This window comes from Zingiber officinale, unplaced genomic scaffold, assembly GCF_018446385.1.
Source record: "Zingiber officinale cultivar Zhangliang unplaced genomic scaffold, Zo_v1.1 ctg201, whole genome shotgun sequence".
NCBI classification, from domain to species: Eukaryota; Viridiplantae; Streptophyta; class Magnoliopsida; order Zingiberales; family Zingiberaceae; genus Zingiber; species Zingiber officinale.
Window position 1 is genome coordinate 1 of NW_024589884.1, and position 24263 is coordinate 24263.

At 37.6% G+C, this 24263-nt stretch overlaps 3 protein-coding genes and 1 long non-coding RNA gene across 4 annotated transcripts; 1 reads left to right on the plus strand and 3 right to left on the minus strand.

Moving 5' to 3' along the window:
• The first annotated feature begins 6 nt into the window (after positions 1-6).
• LOC122036736 lies at positions 7-1424 on the plus strand. The gene is made up of 2 exons (XR_006127430.1): positions 7-362; positions 1076-1424. It is a non-coding gene; the product is annotated as an uncharacterized LOC122036736 (long non-coding RNA).
• Positions 1425-1536: 112 nt separating this feature from the next.
• Positions 1537-5677, minus strand: LOC122036738 (protein REDUCED WALL ACETYLATION 2-like). Its single transcript, XM_042596143.1, has 16 exons — positions 5305-5677; positions 5066-5145; positions 4852-4977; positions 4698-4754; positions 4556-4628; positions 3784-3942; positions 3466-3615; positions 3117-3372; positions 2910-3028; positions 2755-2841; positions 2572-2660; positions 2416-2478; positions 2274-2330; positions 2081-2177; positions 1832-1990; positions 1537-1749 (listed from the first exon to the last, which is right to left on the minus strand). Exons 1-16 carry the CDS (start codon positions 5335-5337, stop codon positions 1741-1743), a joined length of 1614 nt encoding a protein of 537 aa, XP_042452077.1. The 5' UTR covers positions 5338-5677; the 3' UTR covers positions 1537-1740.
• A 557-nt stretch (positions 5678-6234) lies between these two features.
• LOC122036737 lies at positions 6235-15039 on the minus strand. The gene is made up of 10 exons (XM_042596142.1): positions 14846-15039; positions 12636-13494; positions 11734-11863; positions 11184-11641; positions 11021-11101; positions 10797-10895; positions 7284-7445; positions 7124-7210; positions 6956-7027; positions 6235-6742 (listed from the first exon to the last, which is right to left on the minus strand). The coding sequence occupies exons 2-10, from the start codon at positions 13389-13391 to the stop codon at positions 6458-6460; spliced, it is 2130 nt and encodes a 709-aa protein (XP_042452076.1). The 5' UTR covers positions 13392-13494; positions 14846-15039; the 3' UTR covers positions 6235-6457.
• A 952-nt stretch (positions 15040-15991) lies between these two features.
• On the minus strand, positions 15992-18753 carry LOC122036740 (serine carboxypeptidase-like 26). Its single transcript, XM_042596145.1, has 10 exons — positions 18234-18753; positions 18051-18158; positions 17877-17972; positions 17690-17782; positions 17348-17436; positions 16993-17265; positions 16768-16913; positions 16588-16683; positions 16401-16506; positions 15992-16298 (listed from the first exon to the last, which is right to left on the minus strand). The coding sequence occupies exons 1-10, from the start codon at positions 18487-18489 to the stop codon at positions 16149-16151; spliced, it is 1413 nt and encodes a 470-aa protein (XP_042452079.1). The 5' UTR covers positions 18490-18753; the 3' UTR covers positions 15992-16148.
• Between the last annotated feature and the right edge of the window lie 5510 nt (positions 18754-24263).

Here is a 24263-nt window from a genome sequence, read left to right on the forward strand (position 1 = left end):
GAAGATAGAAATTTGGTTGTGCTCGAGTGTCAGTGTTGGTTCGTCTGTAGTAGTCGAGCGTAGCAGAGTTGCAACACAATAGTATCACAAAGACGGCACACTAGGATGATCATGGAAGCTCGTAGGAAAGTTATGTATCAAGTGTTGGTCGAACATGCCTTTTAAAGAGTATTAAAGGCACCTCCATCTGCAAATTTAATCTTGTAAACTTTGGCCTCTTATCAGCTCCGATGACTACTGTTTCGTTCCAAAGTACATCTAATGCACCTTCGAGGTGCCTCCAGTGCATTCCAGGATGCTTTCGCTCAAATCTATGCACAGGCACCTCCATTAGGTCCAGGATGCCTCTGCGCACCTCGGAGGTACATCGGATATTGAAACTTTACTTTTGCACTTCACTCTTGTAAAATATATTAGTTTAAAAAATAAAAAATAACCTATAAAATAGAGTTAGCACAATTAAAATAAAATAATTATTAATTAGAACATATTTTTTAAAGATCAAGATCTAGTTAAGATCTCTGCTTAGACATCCAAAATAGCTCTAAGCTGGACCGTGCCTATAGTCTCATTAGGACTCGTTCTCACTGGATCACTCTCCTCACTCACATTTACGTATCATTTGCAATCAATTGATTTGTCTTTTGACCCACTAGGTCTTCTTGCCAGTTGTCAGGTCCGCAGATCCAATTGAACTTCGGTCAGTTGTCAAATCCTGCAGACCCAGCTGAGTTTTGTATTAGATATCTAGTCACACCTTGATTTATCTTGACTTCGTGTCAGTTATTAGATTCTCGGACCTAACTGGGCTTCAGTCTAGTGTCAGATACTCAAGACATATCAATTCCTACATACTCAGTAAAAAAGTTAGATAAATATAATATCTAACTTTAATTCATTTGTCATTCATTAAAATCTGAATTTGATCATTAATATTATAACTATATGTCTGTACCGACTGGAATAGTGCATTGATGTTAAGAACCGAAGGGTGAGATTTAAGTTTCCTGATGATCCATATGTTTTCAGTTATTGTTTCTTCGAGTTGTCAACTAATTCCCCTGCAATGTTTTAGGTTGGTGAAGTTTGCTCCACATTGCTAAAAATATCAGCCTGGGCCGCCTGCTGAGTTCTAGTTCATCGGCGTTTTCGTTAAAGTGTCTTATGATGAGACGTTCATAATCATGTCAGTAAGTACTTTTACTTGGCAAAACACAAGCCGATAATGACCAATTATGAGCTGAAAAACACAAGCAGTGAGTTAACAATGACTAATGATGTAAGTTGAAGGAATAAAGTGCAGAGAGAATTTGTTGTATTATTTTGTTTTAAAAAATTAATTAATCACTTTTATTAAAAAGTGTAGTATATTATTTGTATGCCATTATTTTCATATAGGAATATATTTTACATTTTCAGTTGCAGCTTAAATTGCCTATTTAATCTAAAAATTAATAAAATAAAATTTATTTAAATATAGATGATATAATAAAAGATGGAGTTTAATGACGTAAAAAGATTTATCCAACCACCTAGTGAGAAAATACTTGATTATTATTATTGTAGTACTATAATCAAGCTGTTTATGAAATAATAATCGTCACTAAATATTCCATTAACGCCTTAAATCTGATGACAATTCTATTTCCTTAATTCCACTCTGTACACTAAACCTGCATATCAACAAAACACAACAGATATTCTACTTCACCGTCAAGTTCTTGCTTAGAACTCAAATTCCTATATTTTCTGCAGACGAATGAAACAACATTAAGTTCACCGAATAGAGAGAGATTTATTTATTTAGATTAGAAGCATGTGCATAATGTACCTGTTTATTCATAAGATTGAGTAAAACCAATGACAAAGCATATAAGGTGATAGAGATGATGACTCCTGAAATCAAGTTGAAGAGCAATTGCTTGTTGTCCCCGGTCGGTATCATTGCAGGCTTCAGCTTGTTTGTTAGAATAAATATTCGATGCGCAACCTATACAAGGAATTCAAAGACAAGTTAGTACTCCATTTTGATCTACATGCCATGTACCAATCTCTATTATCAGGTTCGATGTTTATGTACAGTGACAAATATGATGGTGTTGAGCATAAAGTTCAGCATCGGGTAGTTGGGAACGATCGACAGTAGCTTTTGAGGTTGTGCATCTGGTTTCCCTGATCTGCATTTTGTCACAAAGAGGATCCAGGAAGCTTTGGGGTAACATGTGGTGGTGCATTTTTTTTTTGAACTCAAACGAACGTAAAGGAACACATACCTTAGCCATATATGGAACTGTGCTATGTAGCTCTCCAGTGTCATCTTTCCGAGCCACCTTATTGTAGCAAGACATTCAGCTATCTAATCTCCAATAAAATCAACCAAAAGTTGCAATGCTTGTGAAAGAATGAGAGTAATACCCGAAGAGGGTGAGGGTATAGCTTCGAAATTCCTGAGTGATGTTCCGCAAGCAGATACATACTCTGATTGCCCAGTAGTTGCAGAATGAGATGTATCAGCACGAATTAGAACACAGTGATAGTAAAAAAAATTGAATGAGATGGAGAATACGACACGTGATCGGTATCCATGATGTATATGGATGGTATCTGTTGTAGGTATACTTTTCGAGCTTGTAAATGTACTCATACCATAGATAACCAACCTGGAATTAGAACACTTAGATAAAGCAAAAAGAAGATATTTCACACATGTGGAAAGACTTCAGTAAGGAACAAATCCTGCATTTGAAGTAATACCACAAGGCAGATTGCAGAGATACAAGTTTTGATCAATGTTCTCAGCTTCACTTCTGTTTGTTCTAATTTTTCCAACCATCCCTCTACCTGTACTAAAAATTGTCAAATTATCAACAAGAATCCTACCATGTTAGTTGAGATGGTCAGGCACTTACCATTGGATGAAAATAAGCATATATCATTCCCAATATCCAAATATAGCGATCAAGGCCAGCTCGGAAATTCCATTCGTGCATAGGTGGGTACTTCCTTGAGGCATCCGGATCATTATATGCTGCAATTTAAGGTTATCACTATCAGTTTGGAAACACCGGAATCAAGCAAACAGTGTGGACTCTCACTCAAGTTCTAATGATGCCCACCTAAAAGGAAAGTGAAGGGCGCCCAAACGAAATCATAGACACGAGGAATCTCCCACACTGCAACGATCACCAAGAAGCATGCAGCAATTTTGATTGCAATCACTGATCCAGTCTCATTGTATTTATTAAGAATTCCAAGTGAGCAGTAGACCATCAAAGTGAAAAATGTGTGCATAGGGCAGATGTAATACAACATATAGTGGTTGCCAAGGATGATGCAGCAAAATGCTACAAAAAAGTTCAATCGCCATATCATCTGTTCTACATGACAAAATCCACAAGTTTTGGTTTCAGATTTACAATTGATATTTCAACAAGAATAAACATTGTTTATGTTCAAGGTTATCACCTGGCAAAATCGCGCAAGGCTGAAATCTTTTCGGACATAATAATAAGAGAAGTTGCCAAACCCAGTCATCCACACGTATGCAGCAATAAAAACACGAATTGCATTGTAAGTTTCTTTAGCATTAAAGTAATGATACATCACAAAGAGTACCTGAACAGGAAAGAGAGTGTCAAGTTCCAGTCGAGCCTTCAATAATCTGAGTTCTTAAATTTTATAGTGTTCAAAATTTTCCAGGATGATAGATTGTAGTGTTAGTAAACTAAATAGGAACTAAGCACAAGAAACATAAATGCTTTCTTTGGGGAAGGGTTCTCTTACTTGCATCCATCCTTTCCATTCCTCAGTTTGGTGCCTATTGAGATATTGGACTGGTTTCGATGAGAATGGAGAAGTGTCGTGATGGATCTTTAAAGAAGTCATTGCTGCTACAATGATGAGAAGGAAAAACAGAAAAAAGAAAAGATCCCTGTTGTAGTTCTGCAAAGGACAAAAGGCAGTTCAATTATGTGTCTCAGATTGAAGAAATTACAAGAACTTGCTAATACATGATGTTCATCTTTACAAGAAGTGCTTAGTTAACTATATTGTTTCCCGAAATGAACCCTTGCTTTTCCTCAGATTTTTCAGGCTAAAAGTAACAAAGCTTACAAAGTCTGGGAACACTAAAAATGGTGTAGTAAAAAAAAGAAGTTGCAGTGATGTGTAATCAGTCAAGAATTTATCTACCTAAAAACAAAAGATCAGATATTGACAACATTCAACACTATCTACTGAGATAGTTTATCTCGATGTTTTAATGAAATTATTCAGAATAAATTCACGTTGTCCCGAATAATTTAGAGGGAGGAAATTTTATAACAAATTGGATATTCATTTATAACAGCTTGTTATAAAGATCGATCTGGGAGGCCTTAGAGCTAAAGTTGTTACAACAATTTGAGTGGTTTGGAGCAAGAGCATAATGGTTCAGGAACCTTTGTCAGATTAAAGAAGCATGTGATTGATATGCTCATCTAACTTGTGAAGCACAAACTTTAAATGGATAAAGTTGAAATGTATTCATTCTCATTCGGTTGTGAAGAAATAGAACCTTTTTGGACTCCCCAAACAGATCAGTTCTATCACATAGGTAGAAATAAACCAAGAAGGCTCCAAATTCAGATCTGAAAACCAGCAATTCGGTAGTTAAGCAAGCTATTCCCATTAACATAGAATATCATGGCAATACTTACGCAGCTCTCAATGTCAAGCGATTGTCTAGTAGGAAATCCTTCTCCATCATGAAAAATCTAGGCAGTGAAATCAAACAAGTGCACTTGTGAGTGACAGCGACAAAACATTAAGGCTTCTTTTTTCTTTTTCTTTTTTTCTTAGGCTTCAAGTAACCTGAAAAGTCCTGCTTTTTGTTTGTAAGCTCTTGAAGATTCCGGTGACAGGCCACTCTCCAACAATTGTTTTTTGGCTTCTTCCTTGAGTAAAATATCAGGGACGGTGGGATTGACAGTTGCTTGCCTGCTTATTTTAAAAACAAATATAGAATAAAAAAATCAGGCCGCGATCCAAATCTGATCATCATCAGAATTCTGGGAGGAGAAGTGACCTTGATTTGTTCCAGAACTCTAGCGCTTCTGCATACATCCATGCCAAAAGAATGGGGATGAATCCAACCAACACCGCCATCTACAGCAAGAAAATGCCCAAAATCACATTATCTGATGCGCTCAATATCCAAACCGCAAAAATATCACAAAAGAACCCTAGAGAATCCTAACATTTTGCCCCCCGAGATAGAATAAATCGCTTCAAAAACTCACGAAAAGGAAGAAAAAAATCGCGCACCTGGCCAGGCGTAATCGGCCCTGAAATCTCCATCCGAGTTAGAAGGGCCTCGAACTTCAGAGGGGCGCCATTGCAAGGTCATCAATGATCAAACAACCGAACAACACCGGAGAAGCGTCGCCTTGTTCCCCGGAAAGCCAAAACCATCCGGGAGCTTCATGCCACGAACTTACGCATCAGATCCCGCAGCAAGAACCCTAATCTTTTTTCACGAGAAGCCCTCGCCTTCCTCAGATCTGCAGAGCTGGAGCAGGGCGGAGGTTTATAGGTTGAGCAGGGCTGAGATATGCTACCGCGGGAATGAGAGAGAAGGGAAAAACTTGTCTCTTTACATGGAAATGAGATATTATTTATCGCGCACGACTATTAAAGTGAAGCTTGGAGAACAAATTAATATATTTTATTTTCTCTCTCAACCTTTATAAATTCGTATAATATGAGTGTGTAAATTTTAAACTTGAGAAGAGTTTTTTAAAAAAGAGAACGTGACACACAAAGATAAAAAATGTAAAAACATGCAAATTTGGGGGGCAAAGTGAAATTCTCCATTCAATAATTATATACTGTTTTTTTGCCATCGTTTGGGAGCGACCATGACTCGGAAATCTTGTTTGATTCGTGGTAGTTGAATAGGGGAGGAGGCGGCCTCAAAGGAACGGTCGAAAGTGCATGATGGTGACATGACTATCTATAAAAAATATTAGCACATCATCAGTCAAATAAATTAATATTTAGAATATTTCTGATCGATGAAATAAGGGAAAATAACTAAGAGATATTCACCGATTTTTTCCTACCAAATTTGTTATGATATTGAATCCATAAAATTTGTTTATTAGAAATAAAATTTTGGAATAAGTTTATTAAAACATCAAAAGTTAGTAGCTAACTTCAAAATCTTTAGTATTGAGATGGACCATGAATGGCACAGAACAGGCTAACCTTCTGACTTCTGTTATTGCCAAATTAAAAATATTGCTCATAACAAGTAGCAGTAATTGAGCGGCAAAATAGTAAATTCAAAAGGGCGGAGAGCATGTATATTTGATACGGTGTCGTTTCCTTTTAAGATTATTTTACCACATCTACAAGTATGAGGATGAATTTACCCCAGTTCTTTGCACCCGCCTCGCCTTGATTATGTTGGTTGTGTTCACCATTGCTTCTTCCCTTTCTTTTTCCTCTTCGTGCTGCTGCTCTTGGAGGAACTGCTGCCATTCGCGGGCGAAGGGCTCTCGCTCGGAGTGGTGCTGTTGGTTTCGAACATGCCTGACTGCATCGCGTTCTGCAACCACTCAAAGAATTCTTCCTCTGTCATGGTCTCGTCTCTTGGGGCGGAAGATGAAGCTGTACCTGTTCCTTTGAAGCTTGCTTGCTTGGTTAGGCTGGTGTTGACGTGAAAACTTGGTTTGTGAGTGTTGGCAGGACAATTCATTCCCTGACACCAAAAGTTGAGTTATGAGATCATTTTAATTGTCAAACAATTTACAAAATAAACCATAATTTTAAAGAGAGCGAATCAGATGAAGGTTTGCAATGAAAACCAGAACAACAACTGGAATAAATCAAGCTCCCTGGATTTGCATTACTGAATCCTGGAGTATTACAGTCTAAAAGCTACTAAAAATTTTAAATAAGTCGGACAGCCTACCTGACAGGCAAACCAATCCGTCACCTCGTAAATTTTGCTATTTGCACATACATACACTCTTGGCAGATCCAACTGGAAAAGTTCACATCGAGACAAAATGCATGAAGTATATACAAAAATGGGTATCACATGGAGATAAGACAGCGAAGCAATGGGTGTTGCAGATACCTTCTGCATTAATCCCAATAAAAGAGGTTGGGAAGATTGTTCAACCCAACCGTCGCCATCTTTGGCTTGGTGGAACTCTTTGCAATCCTACCACAAAGATATTTGTGAGATGTCTTGAAAGAAAAAAAAAGAGTATATTGCCTGAGTACAATTTTAAAACCTGGCACCATCTTGCTTGGGATTTAGATTTATCTGTGCAAATCCAGATGTGAAAATCTTTGCATTTCTTGCAGGCTATTCTTCTTGATTCTCCTTTGTACGAGCCTTCATATTCTGTTTCAGAATGACTAAATCCTGGTCTGAAAATACCATGTTTCCCTTTCTGCAAAGAAACGACTGTTAGAAACTTAATACCAACAAATAAACAGAGCTCCCACATCCAATGTAGATAAGTATATTAACATGCATTCTAGTAAAGAATATTGTGACCAAGTTTGCCAAACATGCTTTCCTATGATGGCCTACCTATACAATATGAAGTTTCATAAACTCACGATCCATAGATCATAAAATTCTAAAACCTACTTATAGCAATCATGAATCATAGACAGAATAAGTTTCACAATAATATACTCATAAATAGAGAAACGGTTAAACCAATTCTATAATATTACTTGCAGCTCCTGCTAATGGAAACTATAATAGATGTGGCAAAGATAAGCTCGAGTTCGTATGTTACATATTAAACTGATTCATACATTATTTCAGATGTTCAGGAAAAATGAAAAAATGATCCAGTCAGTTTAGTGCTCAACGAATGATTGTGAGAGTCAGATATGTTTATATGCTTAGCAATGTTCAGTAACTCCAACTCCTTAATATCATACTTTAAATTTTAAGTAGAAAAAAAATTAACACCATACAGCTACAGAATTGATAATGTAATGCTACATATGATATAGGTTTTAAACCAAAGAACATTTAACATTCAAAGAAAAGGCAGAAAACTAAATGAGATGCTAATTTGCTAATCATTGTATTTTGTAGAGTGTACTATATAGATGAAACTTTGGGAAAAAGTAATACAAAAAAGATTAAGGAAGGAGACCTACCGAAAATCAATTTGGGTTCATGGCTGGAAGGTCGATAATAAAAGATATACATCTTCTTAGACAATTAATTAAAAATACACGGAGCAAAAATAAAATCTAGACATGGGATTCATTGATTTAGAAAAAGTTTATGGTAGAGTTCCTAGAGAAATTATATGGAGAATTCTAGAAAAACAAGGTGCTAACGTAACATATATTGAACTAATTAAAGATATGTACGAGATGTAATGACCAGAGTAAGATTTAGGTGAAGTAACTAAAGCATTTCCAATAGAAGGGGAGCCTTGGCGCAACGGTAAAGTTGTTGTCATGTGACCAAAAGGTCACGAGTTAGAATCCTAGAAAGAGCCTCTTGCAAAAAGCAGGGTAAGGCTGCATACAATGGATCAGCTCTAAATCCTTATCTTTTTATACTAATTATGAATGAACTCACTGCACACATTCAAAACACAGTATGTATGTTATTTGCGGATAATATTATTTTGGTAAATGATATTATTTTGATAGGTGGAACATGTAAAGGAGTAAATACTAAACTAAAATCTTGACGGGAAAAACTAGAGGGGAAAAGTTTTAGGTTTAGTAAAATAAAGACAGAATATATATAATTTAAATTTAGCAATATTAGACGTAATGAGATAATTGTTAAGATAGGAGATGATGAGTTATCCGAACCAAGAGTTTTAAATATTTAGGATCATTTTTATAAAATGATGGAGGGATTGAGAGAGATATCTTACATAGAATACAAGTAGAATGGTTGAAATGGAGGAGAGCGTCAAGTGTTTTATATGACCGTAAACAACAACAACAACAAAGCCTTTTCTCACTAGGTGGGGTCGACTGTATAAATCCTTTTACGTCATTGAGCTCTATCTCCTACTATATCATCATCTATATTTAAATAAATTTTATCTTATTTTATTGTTGCTAACCAAGTCTTTTTTTGTCCTCCTCGTTTGATATGCATGTTTATCATAGTTTTACATCGCCTAACTGGAACATTTATTGGTCGTCTAAGTACATGACCGTACTATCTTAAACGTGTCTCTCGGAGTTTTTCCTCAATAGATGCAATTCCGACTCTCTCTAATGCTCTCATTTCTTATTTTGCCCATCCTCGTATGTCCACACATCCACCTTAACATCCTCATCTCTGCAACTCTCATCTTCTACTCATGTGCTCGAGTCATAGCCCAACATTCAGCTTTATAGAATTTATCTTTAAGTTTAAGAGATACTTTACGGTGACATAAAACACTCAACGCTCCCCTCCATTTCACCCATCCTGCAGTTTAAATGAAAGTTTTACAAAATCGCAGTTAGGCCTGCTATGTTATATGGAGCTGAATGTTGGGATATTACTCACATGAGCAAAGGATGAGAGTTGTAGAAATGAGGATGTTAAGATGAATGTGTGGACATACGAGGATGGAGAAAATAAGAAATGAGAGCATTAGAGAGACAGTTGGAGTTACATCTATTGAGGAAAATTTCGAGAGATCGTTTAAGATGGTATGGGCATGTAATCAATAAATGCTTCAATTAGGCGATGTGAAACTATGACAAATATGCATATCAAACGAGGAAGACCAAAAAAGACTTGATTAGTAATAATAAAACAAGATAAAATTTATTTAAATATAGATGATGATATAGTAGAAAATAGAGCTTAATAGCGTAAAAGGATCAATACAGCCAACCCCACCTAGTGAGATAAAACTTGGTTGTAGATGAAACAGATGAGTACTAAAGGATATAATGTTGATCACTCTGCTATAGGCCAAGAGCTACTATGGGCACGGATGGATGGACTGCAGAAACGGATATATCTTCTCAGACACAAAGGTGCAATATCTATTGATCCTCCACCACCATAGTCTATTGCATTTTCACAGCTTCATTCTGTATTTCACCTTGCTAGCTACCTTCACTAGGTAATTTTGATTTAAGAATTACCAAGTGAGTTAACTTGTGAATTTAACTGGAGTTTACCCAATCTAACACAACTTATTGAGTTAACCAGTTCAACTTAATCTCAGTCATAGAATAGTGCAATCCGACAGTCTAGATAATGTCTGAAAAAACATTGAACTTCATCTGAGAGGTCTGTGGATTACGTAAACTATATGAGCCTCATGCATTAATAATAACCAGCCAGCCGTAAGCATAATGCTTGCTCCTTTCTCCTTAAATCAATAACAACAATTTTCTTCCAAACCCTTTATGGTGTTTTAGCTATTCCCTTCCCTATATACAGTAATGCCCAAAATCCAACACTATGGAAATGAAACTTATACTGGTGATCAAATATAGATGATTTAGAAAGACACGTACATGGCCTTAGCAGTTAAAACTGAATGGAATAGGAAAGAGAACAACACTTCTTATATATTGGTTACTGTCACAGTTTTCAGGTAATTGAGCCACCTAGAAGTATTCCATTCATTGCTTTACATCCATATTAGAAAATCAACACCAAGATTTTACTGATCCAAGATAATCTACATTTTGACTAGCAACATGCACTTCTCATATGACAGCTACAAAGCTAAAAGGTTTGCAACAATAAAGCTAAAATAAAATAAAAGAAAAGAAAAGAAAAAGAGAGCATAGACAACCTGTCGTGGAGAATTCTGAAATCTTCGGAAATAGTTCAATAGCTCTTCCTTTCTCAATTCTTCATCATAGGCTTTCCGCTTCAAAGAATCTAACAGAACCTGATAAGATAAAAATGATCAGGATAAATTTTTGTTGTTTTTTACATTAATGAATGTTTGGGTAATGGATAAGAGGAGAAGAAAATATATAACTTGCATTGAGAAAAAAAGATAAGGATTTCCACCTCATATCCATTTTGGAGCTTTTTAAATGCTTCTGCAGCTTTGTCGTTACCCATATTTTTATCAGGGTGGACAAGCATTGCCTAAGCCAGTTTGTGAACATTAATTAGTTAAAATATGTACTGATAAGCAGAAACCAAAAAGTTGATAGATTGCAACTATCACCTTCTTTCTATACTCTCTCTTGAGTTGAGTGACATCTACATTCTCATAGCGCAAGAAACCTAGAGCTGAATAGTGATCTGAGCACTTCAACAACCGAGCCACTTCATCTTCAGAGGTCAATTCCTCAGTTCCACTAGTTGAAGGAAAGCCTGAGCTACGATCAGGTGGCATGTTAGATGAAGAATGGAAAGCATCGCCCCCATGTGAAGAATGAGAAGACTCCCTAAAGGAAAAGCCAGCTTGACTCTGGTTTTGCCTAGCTTCCCCTGAAGAACTGCCAGACTTATAGTCATTAATGTTATTCTTCAGAAAGTAAATAAGAAAATCCGTGGAAATAAAAGAAGCATTAAGGCTGAAGAACAGCCCAAGCCATCCTAAGTAGCATCTAACACAGTGCATAGAATATAGTGTGGTGATAAGGAGGGCAATCCGATCATGTCCGAGCACAAATGTGATTCCTGTGTAAGAGAAAGTAAAGTGTCAATAGACCAATTTAGCTATTGTTGTACTTCACATGGGCCTTAGTATCATTATAAGCACTGGAGGCTACCTGAAAGAATTGACACAAACCCTGTTACCCAAAAGCTGCCATAGAACCACAAGATCCCCATAGCAAGGACAGCCAAAATCAGAATTGATAATCCAATACCAATGACAATTACCATTGCAGTAGCAATGACCTGTTCATAAAGGATAACTAAAATTCTAAGACTTATAAAAAGGTAAACAATCAAATACTAAACTTCAAGTAAACAAAAGTGTCAACGACAATTCATTCCTGCAAAATTATTAGAAACAATGTCCAAAGAAAGAGAAATACATCAACAGTGAGAACAGAAGATGAAAGAAAAGGTGAAGAAGGAACAATAAAAAAATCTCAACCATATAACAAAAAGTTTATGCACATGAACAAACATATGAATGATTAAGGCTATAGTTATGTCTTGTTAAGATAAAAGGTAGTGGATCTTCAAACTCTTGAATTTGGTTTTTAAATTTGTCATTTATGCATGACAACAATCAGAGTTCATTGACCATACTACCTGTGGACTTGTGCTCATCAGGGAGTACGACCAGCATGAGGCAAGTCCAATTACAGTCGAACTTTACTGATCAAACAATTTCTATCAATCCTTTGTATCAATGCATGGAAACAAACTAAATCAAGGGAGTAACAAGTGAGCTCAAGATGCAGTACAACATCTGGAGCAACCAGGTGCAGTACAGCAAAAACAAAAGGCACTATCAAGTAAGAGGAATGTAGCAAATAGAAAAGAAATGCAGAGAAGTGTTGAAGATTGTTTTTGTAGGCATAGAGTACAACAACAATAACAACCAAACATTATTCCACTAAGTGAGGTCAGCTTTGGCATGCATAGAGTAAATGGATATATTTTACTGTGAACTAGTTAACCAAAAGAAGAATCAAATGAATTAACAGTTGTAATTTACCATGACTATTATCATTTTCACAAATCCAATCATTGCAGTAATTGAAAGTATGCTGCACCAAACTGTTGTAAGGAAAGATGTTGTTCCCAACCGTAACAGAGAATCAAGACCTCGAATACTGCAGTCCAGCCAAACCATGGATAGAAGCAAAACCAATTTACCACAATACATAGCCCATGCCAAAATAATAGGATAAGCATGTCCAAGTTTAGCACGAGCATAACACTGACTCTTGTGGATAACAGAATTTATTGCTTTGAACCATGGTTTCTGTTCTTCAAGCCAATGAGTAGCTGCTGTAGAAACATATAGGACCGAAGATCTTAAGTTCCTTGAAGCCATGGCTATGAAAGTTGCATTGTTACTTTCAACATGCAGTCCATCAATGTTGGAAAAAGTTCCATCAGTTCCTGCTTTCTTGGAAGCATCTGAAGAAGGCTTGCTCCTTGAAAGATCATGTAAATTGCGAGACTTATCCATTGTTTGAGGTAAAATTGGGTTTTCATCATCTGATTTCTCTCCAGCAAGAGCATGCCCAGCTCGTTGTCTGTTCTTTTTGCCATTTGCTTTAGTTTTTTTTGTCTTTGCACCAGGACTCCTTGAATGACAAAGATTATCAGTATTTAGGTGATCAGTTTCAGCAGGCATTCCATTTTGTATCTCTGATTTTTCTTTAACTGAATCTGAAATTACAGCAGTATGGTCAGGTGTATTACAATTCAACCCATTCCTTTGTTGGTATCCCTTTCTAGCCATAGAGTTATGCTGCAAATGAACAACACAAAGGTGTAGCAGCAGAATCCAGAGGTCCAACAAGAACCTCAAAATATCATGTCATGTTGTCCACAAAAGTTAGCACCTGCAGGAGTAATGACAACTTAGACCAAACAAATACTTGGCATGAATTAAGAAGAAAAAGGAAATTGTAACTATAATTGGCTTGAAAACATGAACTTAAGCAAGTGAAAGAAACTAACACATTATGACAAGAATACCATGCAACATCTAAGAAGATCACCTAGAAAATCTAAATTAGTGCATACAAGAGATTGTCATGAAACATTCTAAGCTCATTCAAATATCCAAACATGTAACATCATTGTTTGTAAATGATGCTTCTAGACAATCAAAATTCTTATTGTGCTATTAGGTAGAGCATACACAACAGCAAAAACAAGCTAGCCCAATTATTCAGGGATCCTCATAACTCAAACTGAGTTAAAATATTGACAATATTGGGAGGAAAAATAAATATTGATAAACCAAACAACGCTAGAACACATCGTTCTACCTAAAGTCTAAAAAATCAGCTTCAAGAGAGATGAAAATTAATTCACAAAAGAATGCATGCCAACTAACTACTGTCTTCAAAAGGCATTGAGATAACTACATGTGAAAAGTACTTCTTTATGGACGCCATGACATTGAAACAAATAGAAAAGGCTGTTTGGAAGGATGACATTAATGTTGAGTACGTTGTCGCACATATAAGTTACCATAGATGTTCCCTTCTTCCACAGAAAAAATAGGGTTTCACGATGATTAGGTCATATTTCAACAGATAGGCAATATGATAAAATTAGCAAGAAGATTAATTTAGTAATTGCTATTGCTTATATTGAATATTTCAATTAACAATCCGAAAAAAAAAACCGCACAAAACCAACTAGCTGTTCTAACTACTGCCTAAGTGAACATCCATGAAGCAAGTATTTTTTTTTCATAAGCATCTAGGTTGAATATTTCTGGTGACAACTAATACCTAAAGTGCACAAAGATTCAGCGTTATTAGATCATATATTTACTATGTCCTCTGCTCTGTATGTACTCTACAATTGCCAGACAAAAAGGAAAAAACAATCGACTTGCTAGACTTGGCAGACAATCTACTTATCTACAACATCATAAAGCCCAACAATACAAAACACGTACAAATACAAGTAATGAAAACCTAATCAACAAACTCGTAATCGAATCAAAACCGACAAATCCCTGAACATAATAAAAACATCAACATACGAAAAAACCTAGAACCCGCACCAATATATCTACCAATTCCATTTCAAGCCGCAAGGAAAACCAATCCGACAAGGAGAAAAAGGGGCAAAAACCGAATTCGATCATGCAAAGTCAATTTTCAGGGTCGACGACTTATTCGCACACCACAATCGAGGCGTTCAAGTAAAGCGATGAGATTATTGATTAGTTACCTTAAGAGGCGATTGGACACGAGATCCTGCAAATGGAGATTGAGATAGGAGAAGAAGAGCCGTATTGAGATCGCCTTACGCCTCCCGCTTCCTCTGCTTCCGCGTTCGCTTCTTCCTCGTCGGCGGCACAGTGAATAGCGACGGCGAAGACGAAGAGCGAAGAAGAGAGAGAGAGGATTGAATAAAATAAAATATAGCGAAGAGGGGAGAACCGGGGAACCTATAAACACACGGACATTCTATACTCGTAAGCTTCACGCGCTGAGGTGGCAGTACTTCGCTCCTCCTTAGTAGGACCCACTCGACATATTGAAAAGAGAACGAGATGCGCTGGCAGTTGGCATATGTTAGCGTTTTCGATCCCATACCCTTCATTATTATTATTATTATTATTATTTAATTATTTTAATATTTAATTATTATTATTATCAGGGGTAATTTTGCATGTAGTCCTATTGACAAACAAATTTTTATATGCAGTCTTCATCCATGAAAATCTTTATTTTCATTCCGAAGTCAAACATATTTATCTAATTGTTCATGATATTTTTAGGTACAAAAAATCTAAAAATCAGTATAAATCCTCTTAAATTCAGTATATTAAATTAGAATCTAGTATATTTTCTATTAAATTGTGAACGGTTCTTTTTTCACCTCAAAATATACTCGATTTTAGTTTAATGTGCTAAATTTAATAGGAATTATACTCATTTTTAGACTATTTGTACCAAAAAAATATGAGGGTTAATTTCGATAGAAAATATATTCGATCCTAGTATAGAGTGTTGGATTCTAGTGTAAAGTGCTGAATTTAACAGAAATTATACTTATTTTTAAACTTTTTATACCTAAAAAATAAGAAGGACAATTTTGATAGAAAATATACTCGATTTTAATATAAAATACTGACTTTAAGAAGAATTATACTAGTTTTTGGACTTTTGTATTCAATTTTGGATTTTTTGTACCTACAAAATTTGAAGGGCAATTTAGGTAATAACATTTGCATGAGAGAGTTGAAACAAGTAATACTTTGCATGCAGGGGTGGAAATAAAATTTTTTGGACATAGGGATTGCATCTAAAGTTAATATTATGATTGAGGATTTTTCTCTAATTTACCGTAATTATGGACACAAATTTATATATATATATATATATAATCATTATTCCATTTGTTTTTTCCATCCAATATTTTTGGCCAGTTAATTCAAACCAACACTACATCAAAACCTCAGTTTTACTTCAAGAAAATGGATCTAAACTTGCATCTGAATTCGATTCGATCTCGCAAGAAAAGCAATCTATCGTCGAAGTGTTGGAAGACGCTGACCCTTCAAGAATGAGTTGACCAGCACAAGAGCTTCTTGTGGCTTGTTCAGTGGCACCAAGTGCCCTGCTCCTCTAACTGTCACCATGGACAACCCTTTGTACTCCACAAACCTTCCTCCTACCTACACCAACAACAACAACAAACAAGCCGCAAACATGATTACTTACGATCAACAAGCGAATCTTACTACAATTGGCTAATTCGTCTTGCCGAAAGCAATGACCTGGTGGTTTAGAAACCATGGCTGCCACTGAGACTCGAGAGGAAGGCCTAAAGCTTCAACACAGTATCTAGATCCAATCACTGGCACTCTGCCATCAGCGTCTCCACTGCAATGTTAGAGTTTCGACTTGCATCAGAGTTCAAACAAGCTTTGCTCATGGGCTGATTACACTTCATTTAAAATATACCTGTAGATCCAAATTCTCAGGCCTGCTCTTATGAGCTTGGAGTAGATTGGGAGAACAGATAGGACTGTGAAATTGTATGTTCCCAATATGGAGTCACTGCAATGGCATCAACCCTACTCAGTTTTCCTTTTCTTCCATCTTTTTTTTCCGTCTATGAAGACATATGAGGATAAAACTTACTTGCAAACACTCCACCTTCCAACTTTTCCTGTCACATTGGCATGTAGTGATTTCTGCACATCAATTCTATTGAAATACTCTTCGGCATAGTTCGAGAAGCATGGATCATACCCTGAGTACCTTCTTATTCTCCTCGCCAAGCTTTTCTGCAACACCACACCAAATTGTTTATGATCCTTTGATCCAATCAGAAAGAAAAGGTGAATTGAGTTGCAAATTGATCACCTTAGTGACACTACTTTCATCAGGATCAACAGCTGATGATGAGGACTGAGGAAGGTTGCACTTTGGAGCATAAATGTTGTAGATATCAATCTCATTGTACTGTTTGAAGACAGCATTCATGGCCTCGTTGCATCGATTTGTCCAGTCTAAGAGCTTGAAGTCGCAGACACGCTTGGCGAGCTCGTAAACTTGGTCCGAAACCACAGAGTGGCTCCATGCATATTCCAACAACCCCTTTGAGTCATAGTAGTCATCAGTTTCAGGGTTGCCAACCTTCAACAAATATATACATTTTGAGCAAATAGTCTAAAAAATACAATTTTTTTTCGATATATCGATATTTTTGCGTGCTTACTAAGAAGCCCTTGAGATTAATGTGGGGGAAGTTGTTTGCATCCTTGTTGTGATCATACACAAGCTCAGCTAACTGGGGAACATAGTGACCTATAACATGAGTTTAGAACATAAAACCACATACTGAATACAAAAGGAAAAGAAGAGAATGAGGACAATCCACTTTGCATGATGATATGGTCAAATTACTTTTTCTATGGCAATGACATCCACCAAGGACATTATTGATTCTCTTTAATTTTTTTCTCCTAATTGATGGATACATTCTGAAACTTTTCAGTTTTCAGTTCCTTTTATTTTATTTTATTTTGTATTTCTATGATAATTTTGGAATGTTTATCACCTGCATAGCTTTCTCCTGCTATGTAAAAATCATGTGATTGGTACTCTGGGAACTTGCTCAACCAGTTTACAAGGAAGCTATAAGCATCCTCAGCTACAAGAAGAACAAACAAAAAAAATCATAATTCAATCATTTCAACAAGCATAAACCTGTAACATATTCTGAAATGATATCACAAGTTGATTACCCACAAATCCATCATCTAATTTTGATAGATCAGAGGATGTGTTAGTGTAAGAGAATCCAACACCAATAGGAGACTCCACAAACAGTAAATTTGCCTCTGAAAACAAACAAAAGCAATATAAAATTAAAAATGGAACCATGATCTTAAAATTTTCAGAAAGGAGTAATAGGGAACCTTTATTCCAAGCATATTTATTGAACTGAAGCCCTGTTGCATGTGTACTGACCCTGAGAGGCCCCAATTCCACAGCTGCTCCATAGCCAATGGATGAGCAGCCAGGGCCTGAAAATGAAGGAGAGGCACATTAAATGAACTGAAAGACCTGAAATCAGAAGTGAGATGCATTAAATAGATAACCTCCATTGAGCCAGAGGAGAAGAGGTCTCTTTGATGGCAAAGTTTGAGCCTCAAAGAACCAGTAAAAGAGGGCCCTGCCATTTCGTTCGTTCACTGTAATGTAACCTGCGAAGTGAGAGATGGGTGGAGCAGTTGGCTGGCCAGGGAGATTAAAGACCCTGTCAGATTCTTGAGCAGCTTTAATGCTTCTGAGGAAGAAGAGTGTGAGATAAATGAAGCTGAAATAAGAGGAGCAGCTTCTTCTGGTGGATTTCATGGCTTGGAAAGGTAGAATGGGGAAGAAAGATGAGAATGAATGGAGATGAAGGGTGAAGGTGATGAAGAAATAGTGGTAAAGCTGCAGGAATCAGAAGATAAGGACCATTGACTTGGTGGTAGCTAGCTGCTTAGTAGGAAAAACAAAATGTATTGGACTGAAGCCATCAGAAGACATCAGGGAAGATTGGATCTTGAAAAGCAAGGCTTGATAGATCAGGTCAAAGCTTCATGCAGTTTTTGAATGATCCATGAATTGGCAAAATTTGAGGGTGGCTTATGATCTTATCCAGAGGCATGGCAGGCTTTGTCTGGTCTGTTTGGCTGCATTTGATCTGCTGTTGTCAGAAGTTTGAAAAATAGTAACAATATGTTTCAGGATTTAGATACTTTGCTTTTGTGATAGTGAGATTGGCATTAGGTTAACAGCACTAGGAAGACAACAAAATGCATGGTTTTGTTTCTAAGAAATGAGTGTTGGCCTTCTCCAACCAAACAAAAAAAGGAAAAAAAAAAAACACAAAGAGAAGTTTTAAGTGTTGATATTCAATTTGTCAGTGTAGAAAGTTGAAAGGGGGCAGGACAAGAGGCCCTTTTCAAAAGGAGATCGGATACTCGATCTCCAAAATTTTTCATCATCGTGTCGTACTCGTCGTTTCAATTCATCATTGGCGGTCTCCGACTTGTTCAGAATTATACCCTAAGAGAGGGTGAACCTAGGGAGATCGCAGTGCGATCAACTCCAGAATCCAGTTAAATCTGAGCAAGAGTTGATCAACAGTAGAGAAAAGTCTACTCAGATCCGAAAGAATTTCAGTATTAATCGTATCAGTTGTGATCTCCATGGATTCATCTTCCTTAGGATATAGTGTTGCCGACGGTCAAAGGCCACCGATAATAAATTGGGGTGACGAACGAGATACGGAGATAAAAAATTTTTAAAGACAGATGATCTAATCTATTATAAAAAAATTTTAGGGACAGATGATTAATCTATTAGAAAATAACATATACTTTTTCTTCAAACTTAGTTTTTATATTTTTTGACATGCACTAGCAAGTATTGAGCAAATGAATTACAAAGAATAATTCAGTCTGACTATAGGGCATCAAAATTCAAAATACAATTATACATAATCAAGTCCGGCCATCAAAATTATCCCTAATTATCCTTATTAAAATTCAAACGAATAGTCCATCAGAAGTAAAATATATATTAAAAAAAATATTTTATTTTTTTAATAATTCTAAATTTCGTCCGACTAATTTTGAAAATAAATGACTTTTTCTTTAATTCGTCTAGCAATACAAAATATGCATATTTAAAAATCTACCTCTAAAATCATCCCATCAAAATTTATTTGTTATTTACTTTTCGGTGCTTTTTTGTTGAACGTACTGTTAGATAAAACAAAAAATACTTACTAATCTTAGAGACTTTTGATCCGATTATATAAAAAATTTTCTTTGGTCATCAATATTAAAACGTAGGTATGTATCTTAAGATTAAATGTCATAAATTTTTCAAACTTTACTAGTGTATTTGAACCCTTATTATCAAGGAAACTCATCCTATCTTTTACCATCACGCTTAAAAATAATAAAAAAATTACTCTATGTATTTTATAATTTAAGTATTTAATTTTTCAAACCAACTAATTTTGAAGATGATAAGCTCAACCCCATGAGCTCTCAAATCTATTTGAAATTCTAGGTGAAAAAAATAGACATATTGTTTTAAAAAATATTTCCCCACCCTTTTCCATTTAATTTGGAATGACAATGGTGGATTTAATATTTTTTAAAATAAATTAAAATATTAATGTTAAAAAATAATTTTTTATATAAAATTTAATTTTTCTATTTATGAGATGTAAAATTATTAACTAAAATTTTCATATTCAAATGTTTTGATAATAGTTTTTTTTGAATTGATAAAATTCTTAAATTATTTAATTTTTTAGGTTGGATAAATATGATTTATTGTTGGTGCAATATCCCTTGGGTTAAAGTTGATCAGGTTGACTAAGCTTGAGTTGGATCAAGTTTGAATTTTAATTTTTGGGTTTTGATATTTGGCAATATATGGAGATTGCAATTACAATTGTCCTTGTGTGGAGATTGATCAAGTAAGTTAAGGTTGACGAGATACTTGATTGAAAAAGTTCTAACTGGAGGTTAGACAAGAGCAAGTCCAACGGGAAGGTTGGCAAAAGAGAAAATCCAGGTGGGTCAGTGTTGACCGGACACTTGGTGTTGAAAGTCTTGGTAAGTGAAGTCAGACGGATGAAAAGTCCTAATGAGTAAAGCTAAGCAGATGGAAAATCCTAGTGGGTGAAGCCAGGTGAAAGTCCTAGTGAGTGAAACTAGGGAGATGAAAAATACTGGTGAATGAAGTCAAGTGAAAGTCTTAGTAAGTAAAGCTAGGCAGGTGGAAAATCTTGGTGAGTGAAGTCAGGTGAAAGCCCTAGTAAGTGAAGCTAGGCAGAGGAAAGTCCTGGTAAGTGAAGTTAGACATGTGGAGGTCCAGGTGGTTCAAGGTTGACTGAACATCTGGCGTTGGGAAGTCTAAGTGAGACAAGGTTGACTGGACACTTGGCGCAAGGAGAAAAGTCCAAGTGAGTCAAAAGATTGACCTAACACTTGGTGAAGAAGTCCCAACAGGTCAAGATTGACCAGATACTAAGTAATGAGGAGTCCCAACATGTCAAGGTTGACTGGATGTTAGGTAAGGGAACCCTAGACCTAGATTTGGTAGTTAGGGTTCAATAATCGATTACCATAACTTGAGCGATTAGGCTAATCACTTAAACCTAGAATCACATGAAGGCATGCGTAATCGATTGGTGGAATCGATTAGGACACCGCAAGCGATTAACGTAATCACTTACGGTACCTTTTGGTTCGAACATAATGTTTTTGTTCGAAACTTAAGCAATCGGGTTGATCGCTTAAACTCTTTCTTGCGATCGAATAAAATATTGCTGAATCGATCTGGCTAATCGATTTAGTAAGACTTAATCGACTAGGGTAGTCGATTAAGGCTGAAAATATAACCATTTATGCAGCTTGCTGATGTGGTAATCGATTAAGAGGATACTTAATTAATTAAGGTGCCAACGATATCGATAACCCTAGAAAAGGGTTTTTCGAACACTGTTTTAAACATCACTCCACTACAAGAAAAAGTTATAATAGCAACAGATTTAGCGACTGAAATTATTTCGATCGTTAATTTAACTACCGCAATAAAGTCGGTCCCAAATTTAGGGACCGAATATAATTCGGTCGTTAACTTAACGACCGATATAATTTTGGTCCCTAAATTAGCAACGAAACGACAAACTAAATTTGAAATGTAAAATTAGCGACTGCTTTAATTTTTCGGTCTCAACCAGAGAGTCTTGTAGTTGCGTAGGCATTTAGGGGTAAATTATTGCGACCGAAATTAAAACTTCGGTAGGTAATTAGCGACCGTTATTTAGAATCGGTAGCTAAGTAGCGACTGAAAATTAATTTCGGTCGCTATTTAGCTACCAATTCTAAATAGCGGTCGCTAATGTCTAAAGCTTTCACTCCCTTCTTTCACGAATGAATTTCAATTATTTCGTTAAATTAGGAGATCGAAATTAATTGTTGTAGCTAATTTACAAATAACAGTATTTAAATGCGTTGAATAATTAGTGATCCTGTCCGAAGGCTGAATCAACGGACGCTGGGCACGTGGCTCTCCCCGGCTGCTGACGTGGATCTTCGACTGGTTGCACGAACCTCCGACGAACCTGCACAGAAGTCGGGCCGGGAAGGGGTTCCCGGCGGCGACCCTCCGACGCTCAAGTCAGGCAAGCAAGCAGCAAAAAAGAGTGGCTCCAAAGGTGTTGAACGCGTACCTCCGGCGAAGTATAAGGCTTTATATAGAGCGGTGAAAGAGCTCTTGCACGCCCACCGAGGCGCATACGTGTCCGCAGCCCATACCTCGGTATGTGTCTGTCAGAAAGCTTACCTGACGCCATACTGCTACAGTCCAAGCACGTCTTCGATGGGACAACAGAACACCTCTTTGTCAGACTTGGAGTATGGCCTAGCCATAGGACTTGACAGCTGTCATAAGATGTTCTTGTCCTTCTTTACCGACTACAGGCCGGGGCGTCCGTCCGACCGGCGGGACGAGGCGTCCGTCCGGCCAGCATTCCTCTTACGCCTGGCCGGACGGCCCTTACATCACGTCCGACCTTCCCTCTTCATCGGCATGCTGGGGAGATCTTCGGTAAGATATTATATAGGGACTACTAGCAGTATGTTACATTGTCTTCGGACGATCATGGCGTCCGATCGGCCCTTCGTTATTGTTCCATTGAGCGTCGGAACCCCGACCTCTGTCGGGGCGCCTTTTGCTGTCCGTTATTCACCAGTCGACCGGCCGGGAGGTCGGCCCATCCTTCTCTGGTCGGCCACCTGGCCTTTTGACTGCCACGTGGCATTGACACCTCAGAATGGGGGCCCCCTGTTCTAACCGCCGGATCACTTGCCTCCCCCTCAAGTCTAGTCGAAGGAGGCGAAGTCCGACTGACTGGACTGCTGATCTGACTGAGTGACGACCGATACATTAGTCCGCTCGGCCAGGCTCAGGGATGTTCATCCGTTCGGCGGTGCCTTGCTCGTGCCTTGTATTCCCTTGAAATCCCTACCAGATCCTTTCCTTTACTGCAAATCACGTGCACTGCGCACGGTAAGGGGTGCTCATTAAATGTGACCCGTATCCTGCTGACACGTGACGATCCTGCTTTTGTCAGGGTATGGCGGTGGCGTCACCTCCGATGGGACATCCGCCGTTTGAAACGAACGGCCGGATGATGGTCTCGTTTTTTACGACCTGAATAGGGCGGTGGAGGCTGCTCTCGGGCGGCGATATAAAGCCCGTGATTCCTTTTTCGCCGCATTGTTGCTTCATCCTCCTCCAGCACCCTTCTGCTCTCTTTCTTCTCCGGCGACCTCGCTCCTCAACTCTTCGGCAACCCCCAGGCCCCAGTCGATCATCCCTTTTGCTCGTAAGACCCTTTTCCTCGCTCCCTACGTTTTCTTCTTTCTGTTAATCCTTTCATTCAGTCGGTTTCCCTTCATTCCTTGTTCGAACCTTCCCTTTTGGTCCGCATTCTTGTCTTTCGACCATGACTAGCACCTCGCAATCGACCGGCGGCGCTCCTGGTCTATGGTACACGACCATGGAGAGCCGGTTTGACGAGGAGGATGCACTGCGTCTCATTCGGACTTACGACATCCCTTCCGACCACCACATAGTATTAGCCACACCGGTCGATCGGCCTCATGAACCGCCGCCCGGCACCATTCTCTTCTTCCGAGACCAATTTTTGGCCGGGCTACGCTTTCCACCCCATAAGTTTTTCGTGCAAGTTTGTAATTACTTCCGCATCCCGCTCGGCCAGATAGTTCCGAATTCCATAAGGCTGCTAAGCGGGGTGATAATTCTATTTAAGCTGAACGGCATTCCCCTAGACCCCAAAGTTTTCCACTACTTCTACTACCCCAAACAAGCCGAGTGGGGTACTTTTGTTTTCCAATCTAGAATAGGTTTCGTCCTTTTTGATAACATGCCGAGTTCCAACAAACATTGGAAGGAGCACTTTTTTTACTTTCATTTCCCCGAGCCACCGACCTTCCGTATCAAATGGCAGACGGCGATGCCAGCGCAACCAGAGCTCGGCAAATTTAGAGGCGATGCGGCCTATCTTCATGCAGCCGATCGGTTGGTCGGCC